General features: G+C 44.6%; 1 protein-coding gene across 1 annotated transcript in view; it reads left to right on the forward strand.

Moving 5' to 3' along the window:
* Positions 1-7,778, forward strand: part of Tbc1d30 (TBC1 domain family member 30) — a 49,693-nt gene extending 41,915 nt beyond the window's left edge. Inside the window, exons 11-12 of the mRNA XM_045153449.1 lie at positions 1,474-1,680; positions 4,328-7,778. Coding sequence (XP_045009384.1) covers positions 1,474-1,680; positions 4,328-5,118 — 998 coding nt within the window. The 3' untranslated portion in view covers positions 5,119-7,778. The remainder of the gene's footprint in view (positions 1-1,473; positions 1,681-4,327) is intronic.
* The last annotated feature ends 286 nt before the right edge of the window (positions 7,779-8,064 follow it).

Consider the following 8,064-nt stretch of genomic DNA (forward strand, 5'->3'; position numbering starts at 1 on the left):
ACTCCAGATGAATACACCACTTCTTGCATCTGACTTTATGTGGAAACTGAGGAATCTAACCCTGGTTGTTAGTCCTTGCAGGCAATCACCTTAGCCACTAAGCCATCTCTCCAGCCTCTCTTTAAAAAAAAAAAACTAAGTATTTATTATTTATTAATTTATTTATATGGCAGAGAGAGAGAGAGAGAGAGAGAGAGAGAGAGAGAGCAAGTGAGCACGTGAGAGAGTGCGCAATGCGCGTGCGCGTGAGAGAATGGGCATACCAGCACCTCTAGCTGCTGCAAACAAACTCTAGATCCATGTACCACCCATACATCTGGCTTTATGTGGGTATTGGGGAATCCAGCTCAGGTCCTTAGGCTTTGCAGGCAAGCACCTTAAACCATTTAGCCATCTTTCAAGCATTTCTTTTGTGTTTTAAAGTATACTTCTGTGGCAGAAATTCTCTGGAAAGAGCACTGTAATACCAGTATGAGTGAAAGTAGAGGGGTTTATTTACCTGGGGGTCAAAGAGCTTGAGATGCTCTCCAAAGAAGCTCTGTCCTGAACTGAGATTTTATTTTCATTTTATAGTTTTCATTGCTGAGGGGAGGGGTAAGTGAACAAACAAGATGTGGCAATTTGTATATTAATCATTTCTGTAGCCAGGCCATCCCAACAATGAGCTCCATTTTATTTGGTTTTAGCTTAAACTATCTTTTTTCCATATCGACCCTCTGGGCCCTTTTTAAATTTTGTTTATTTTTACTTGTTTATTTGAGACGGACAGACAGAGAGAGAGAGAGAGGGAGAGAGAGAGAGAAAATGGGCACACCAGGGCCTCTAGCTACTACAAACGAACTCCAGATGCGTGCACCCCCTTGTGCATCTGGCTAACGTGGGTTCTGGGGAATCAAGCCTTGAACCAGGGTCCTTAGGCTTCACAGGCAAGTGCTTAACTGCTAAGCCATCTCTCCAGCCCTGGGCCCTTTTTAGACTGTTTTATCTTTGGGAATTTTCCATCTGCTAACAAAGATAAGTTTAGCTCCTCAGCAATTGACTCTATAGTAACTCAGTAAATCAGTTCAACTTTTAACTTTTTTTCTATCACACTTTGACTTTCTAAAGTCTACCAACTGTTAACCTTTCTATGTCCCCATGTGGTTGTATGGGTATCTGCACAGTGACTTTAGACATCTGGTATAGTGATTTTTTAAGGGGCTTTATTAGAAAATGACATTGATTTTTATGTGAAAGCAGTTGATCTTACATGTATATAATGAAGAAAGTGGTCAGTGAACCACATCGCTCATTTCAGGCCTACAGGCTTAAGAGACAAGCAAATCAAAACAAGCCTGAGGTAAATTCTAGGCTACATTTTTGTGGTTTGGAAGTTCCTGGAAATGAAGGCACTACAGGAGGTCATAGGTTAATTTATTCCCATTTGATTCTGTTCCCCTCCACTGACCAGCTCTTCATGTCCCCTGAGTGCAGAATCAACTGAGGAGCAGAGCCTGAGATCTAACAACATTGCAGAGCTCAGTCCAGGAGCCATCAACTCCTGTCGAAGCGAATACCATGCCGCGTTCAACAGCATGATGATGGAGCGGATGACCACAGATATCAACGCCCTGAAGCGGCAGTACTCTCGAATTAAGAAGAAGCAACAGCAGCAGGTCCATCAGGTGTACATCCGGGCAGGTAATGACATTAACTGATTGGCTTGAAATCAATCCCACCATGTACAGCGATGCTAGGATGGCTTCAGAGTTATTCACTGTGGCTCAGTGTGTTAGCTCCGTTGCCCGTTGCTGTGGCAGACGTCTGACAAACGCACAGTAGGGAAAGGGTTTGTTTTGGGATCTCAGCTTGGGGGTACAGTCTACTGTAGAGGGGAAGGAGTGGTGGTAAGAGTGACTCTAGCTGTGACAACAGGAATGCAAGACAGCTGGCCACATGTGTCTACACGTGCCTGCGGTCAGGAGGGGTATGAACGCTGGTGCTCGGCATCTTTCTCCTTTCCCCCTGTTTACTTAGCTCAGGACTGCAGCCTGTGGGATGGCATTGCCCACATTCAGTGTGGGTCTTCTCTCTTCGGTTAGACCTCCCTAGGAACACATGTGTGCACACGAATGCTCACCCACCCCTGTATCTCCTAGTTGATTTCAAATCCAGTCAAGTTGACAATAAGGGTTAACCATGACACTTATTGTCTATACACCTGCTGGCATCAGCTAGTAATATAGTTAACACCTCATTTTTATCTTATTTTACTAGGCTCCATGGAAGCAAAGGACCTTGGGTTCTTTTTAGGTCCTAAGGAACAGGCAGTGGATGGTATTAAATTCTGTTTACTAGGTGCTGTGGAGAAGGGTTGACAGATGATTAGAAAGTTGCAATGCAATGCAATCCTTGGATTTGAGAAAGCTTAAAAATTAACACAAGCAAAAATAGAATTTAATTATTTGCATAATAGTAACTCAAACCACACTCTAGTCATTTAGATGGTAATGTGACAGATGTTATGATGATGGAAAATGGAATAAAAAGATTAAAAAGCTTGTGTCACCCTGGTGGGTTACCTGCCATATCTCGGAGTGCACCCGGGAGAACACCATCGCAGTGTGGTGGAAGTGCTCTTTTCCAGGGATTGCCTGACTTCTTGTCCTGTCTGAGCAAACACTGGTCCATTGCTGGGATCATACTTGCTGGCTCGGGAGTGGGGTTTCTTGCTCTAAGTGACTATCCTAATGAAAGTGGTGCCGGTGCAGAATTAACCATGATGTGAATTTGGCATGTTTTAAAGTGGCTTGTGAGCATGTGACTGATCTTGTGCAGAAACTGAATTCACTCCCACTTACCTGAAGAAATAGGCAGATTTCGAAGGTTCTTACTCTCCTGAATCATCAAGAAAGCAATCACAAAAGAAACTTGCGATGATAGCATTTTAACTTTCAAAATCTCTGGCACATACATTGCCTATTTTTCCTTCAGTCTTCTGAGGAGTGCTTAGCAGCTGTTCAAAGTTTACAATTTAGCAAGTGGTCAGGCCAAGGCTAGAAGCCAGGTATTCTGATCTTCCGTGAAGTCCTTTCTCTGCACTAAAAAAAAAAAAAAAAATCTTTTGAGTGGGATGGTGAACAATTCCACTAGGTTTTAAGTTTGTTTCAGTGGTACTAGGGTCAGCAAACTAAGGTCTATGAACCAAATCCTACTCACTGTATGTTTTTATGTTTTTAAATATTTTTTCTCCAAATACAGTTTTGTTATAACACAGCCACACCCGTTTTCTTACATGTTGTTTAAGGCTGCTTCAACCTCCAATGGTTAAAATATTTACAGTCTTGTCCTTACTGAAAACGTTTGTGTTGATCCCCACTCTAGAGCATGGCTTATGTGGCCTCCTTAAGGGGAGAGATTGTTGTTCTGAGGTGAAGTTCTCAAACTTGGGGAGCATGTAAATCACGTAGAGATCTGATGGAATGTAGAATCTGTCTCAGTAGTCAACTTGGAAGTGCTGAGATTCTACGTTTTCTGCAAGCCCTAATGCTTCTGGGTGCCGAGGGTACTCCTAGAAGCAAGTTTTCCGAGGAGCCGGTACAGCCATGCAGGAAGTTCTTGACCCTGAACTCAAGGCAGACAACCTAAGTTTTGAGGCTCAGTGGATGATGATGAAGATAATGGTATAAGATTGAGGTACAAGATTTCTGGGTTAGGGATGATAGGAAGTCAAGGCCTTTCAGATGTGAGAGCTTCTGTTTTCATAGAGAAATTGGAGGAAAGCTATTTGCAGGGAGTATATTGAGGGGTTGGGAGCGAGCTTAGGAGAAGTAATAAGATTTGGATAGGTCATTGAAAGGGATGTAAGAGGAAAGTGGAAAAATTGTTTGGTCATTTTGATGTCCCAGAAAAACAGGAAGAAATGAATTTGGAAGGCTAAATTTCAGATAAGAGAATGTGGATTTTGGGTCCAGAGTTTGGAGTTTGGTCAGGAATGTGACAAAGAGCTGGGAATGCCTGGAAGGGGGCATTAACGAGGTCAGAGGCTTCATGATCCAGTCACCTCGCAATGATTGGATCCAGGAGCTATGGACCAAGTCTTTCACACATGAGCCTTTTTGGGGAACATCATAGCCAAATATCCCCAGGCTGCAGTACCTTCCTGTTTGAAGAGGAGGGACTCGATGCCCTAGGCTGTAGAGTTGAACTCAGTTTCTGCTGTTCACAGTCACATGATTCTGCAAGCGCTGGGGATGTCCCTGGGAAAGGCTTCCCATGAGATTACTGTTAAGGTGGACAGTTACTTCTCTGTGGTACGTTTCACACAACCTTTCCACATTTCTTTCAGACAAAGGGCCAGTGACCAGCGCTCTCCCATCTCAGGTAAACAACTCTCCAGTGATAAACCACCTTCTTTTAGGGAAGAAGATGAAAATGTCAAACAGAGCAGCCAAGAATGCAGTCATCCATATCCCTGGCCACACGGGGGGCAAAATATCCCCCGTCCCCTATGAAGACCTGAAGACGAGGCTTAACTCTCCATGGCGGACTCACATCCGAGTCCACAAAAAGAACATGCCAAGGACCAAGAGTCACCTGGGCTGTGGGGACACCATAGGGCTGATCGAGGAGCAGAACGAGGGCTGCAAGATCACCAGCCTGGGGACAGCGGAGGAGGAGTTTCCCCCTAGTTGTACAGCCAGCGCTTGCAGCGAAGGCGGCAGCTCCGAGGGCGGCTCTGGGAGGACCATCGAAGGGCAGTCTCCAGAGCCAGTATTTGCGGATGCCGACGTCGATGTGGCTGCGGTTCAGGTGAAGTTAGAGGCCTTGGAAATGAACCTAAGGGATGCCGCTGCTGGAGCTGAGCCCAGGGTGCCCCTTCCCTGCCAGAGGCATGTCCCGGAGCCAGCTGATGCCCCCGGAGAGAACAAAGCAGCCAGCAAACCTCCCCAAGGCAGCCATTCCAAAACCCCCATCTTCAGCCCTTTTCCCAGTGTCAAGCCACTGCGGAAGTCAGCCACAGCTCGCAATTTGGGGTTGTACGGCCCTACAGAAAGAACCCCCACCGTGCACTTTCCTCAAATGAGCAGGAGCTTCAGCAAACCTGGTGCTGGGAACAGTGGCACCAAGAAACGATGATGCCCCGGGGCAGCTCAGTGTCGGGACTCCACTCAGCCTGGTGGCGTAAGGATGCCGCTGTTGCTCTTCTAGTTTTGTTCGTCCAGTGAAAACGGATAGGTTCAGAGATGAGTGACGACAGCCCATCAAAATGGGAGTTGGAAGTTTGGTGATGAGAATTTGAATAGAGATGTTTTCCCATCCATTTGATAACTGATCAACTAGATTCTTGGGGCAAAATAAATTTTGTGGTTTTTAAGTGTGAAGTTTTCCCAAGTATCCTTGTGATCTGTTTAGAAAAGAACACATCTAGACTGTTAAACCTTCTGTCTATAGCGCCTTTTCAGGGTCCCAGTGACAGCACTCCTCTTACTTTCCAGTCCTCTGGATGTCACAAGAACTCAAGCATGAACACACCAGCTTGCTAGAACAGAAACCATAGAAAGAAAGTTTCTTAGTTGCAAAACAACAACAACAACAACAACAAAACTCTTTAGATTTTCTTCTTTGTGGGGGATATTGTTAGTGTGCGTGGGGGTTTAGCACCATCTCCAAATTGTTTTTTTTTATCTGACGCTAAAACATCACAGAAACATCAAGCTATCCTTTCTTTATTTCTACCTGTGAAAAGAAAACCTTTGATCAGTTGAAATTTGCTAACTAAATTGAAGACCATTTGCAGAGAACATACATCTGAACTGCTTGCTAATTCCGTAAGCTTTTCCCAAGGATTCATTTTCTTCTCTCGGGGAGAGCGTTGAGCCTCATTGGTACTGAAGACCTGATGGGCGGCTCGTTCACCTACCAGCTTTCCACAGCAGACACACACAGCTTCTGCTCAAAAGCCAGAGCACAGCATCTGTGACTGTTACTTGAATTTTGTGCTTTTGGGGATTGGAGTACTTTGTTACTTGAACACTGTCTTTCTTGGGAGAAGACGCCAGCGTTTTCCTAATTCTCTCTCTCACCCACTACACCCCTGCCCTGGTCCTTGCAAGTCAGAGATAGAATCTCGTGTCTCCACTATGCAGTTGGGAACTCTGATCCACACAGAGGTGAAATAATAGCACTTTAGTCACTGCAGGTAAAACTCCCAGTATTCATGTGACCTAGCCATGCTTCCTCCAGTGCAGTAGACAAACTTAGTCCTCAGTGTGCAGATGCAATGATGACAGACTTTATACAAACCAAGACTGAGAAGTCACTCACTAGACATCCTCCTGACTCCAGGACCTTCCTTCAGATGGCCTGTGATGGTGTTTCATAAAATGAGCTCTGATCTTATCATGAAAACTTAGTATTTTTTTTTTTTTTTTGTCCAAATGCTTCGTGCACCTATCCTCTGGCTGCACAAAGGGCTCTCGGCTCACCCTGGACCATCACTAGCAGTGTAGATTCATGTCTGTGCCTTCACCTTTGGAAGGCTTTGGCAATGCTTGCAGGAACATGGTTGAAACGGTCAGTGTTAGTCGGAGCTAACTGGTTTCTAATTCTGAAGCCAAAGCTGTAGTTTGAGGGCTTTTACTATGAGAGGTTCTCATTTTATAATCTAGAGTGTAGTTGTGTGGGCTTTTTTGAACAAAAATATATATATATATATATGAATGTCACATTTTATACCCCTTGTGGTATTTTTACCCCCCAAAGAGCCCAAGATAGAAAGTGTGACTAATAAGCTGTTGCAGTTTTGGCCCGAGCTCTGTGCCATCTGAAGTTAGCAGGCATCTTCTGAACATGCAGCCACACCCACAGCCTGCTTCTTGGGAAGGCTGTGGGTGGGGAGCTGGGCTTACTTTGCACACCACCCCCAGGAGATGGAACCTGCTGAAGTCTTCCAAAGTTAAGCACGTGAAAAGTTTCTTCCATCTGCCAAACGTTGTAGATAAGAATGATGGCACCTCATCATCTTTTCTCTCCCTCATCCCAGTCAAGTCAGAACAGTCCTGTTCCCCATGAGGGGTACCTGACTTGAATAGAAGATTGCACATTTCTCATTCCCTCAGCTCCCTGAGGGTCCGGGATGAGGGGCTCAGGTAACAAGGGGGAGCTGTCTGCCAGCTGTCTCAGTTGTACAGCACATACTTGGCTCGACAGTCTCCTCTGATGTCCCAAGAAAGGGACAGATGAGAGGGCATGTAGCGTGGAGTAAGTATTAATTGAGTGAAAGAAGGAATAATTGAAAGGAAAATCCTACTGGAGATAAAAATGACCATGCCAATTTAATAATATCCCAACAGATGTCTGCTAAAGCATTCTGTACCAATAATGTGCATGCATTGTACCAAGTAATCACAATGTGAACCGATCAACTCACAAAGCCTTGCCTTCTCTAGAACGTAAAGAAATCTGTAGTAGCCTCTCCCACACAGCATGTACAAAGGCCAGTATGGACTTGCTGTCTTCCTCATGTATTGGACACTGTATGCAAACACCAGAAGTACTTAACAAGTAGCAGTCTGTTTATTTCTAGGCCTGCCTGTACCCTCTTGGCACTTTTTCTAGAAGTCAGTTCTGCACTTCATTCCTCTTTAAAAAGCCTCCAGATGATCTAAACTTAGTTTGTAATGTGGACCTATAGACTGTAACTGTTTGGAACAATGTTTCCCTTTTTTTACTTGTCTTGTTATTCTGAAGAACTGTATGATTTCAAAGATGTATACATAAAAATTCTCATTATTATAGTGATTGTGCTATTTTCTGCCTGAGCACATGCAGAAAACACTGCTATGACATTCCCTTCCCCCAGTCATTTCTCATCTCATCCCACTTGGTTACAGCAGACAGGAAATCATCCCCCACAGTCTGATCAGTGGCTGTAGGTGCCTGTGTCCTGCCTAGAATAGAGCAAAAAAGCAGGTTCCTGAATGTGAGTGAGGCCTGAGGGGAGAAGAACATGAGAATGTGTGTGTGTGTGTGTGTAATATGTATATATAAAGTTTTAGACCTACCACTTTGTTTTCTTGTAAC

The sequence above is a fragment of the Jaculus jaculus genome, chromosome 6 (assembly GCF_020740685.1).
Source record: "Jaculus jaculus isolate mJacJac1 chromosome 6, mJacJac1.mat.Y.cur, whole genome shotgun sequence".
Taxonomy (NCBI): Eukaryota; Metazoa; Chordata; class Mammalia; order Rodentia; family Dipodidae; genus Jaculus; species Jaculus jaculus.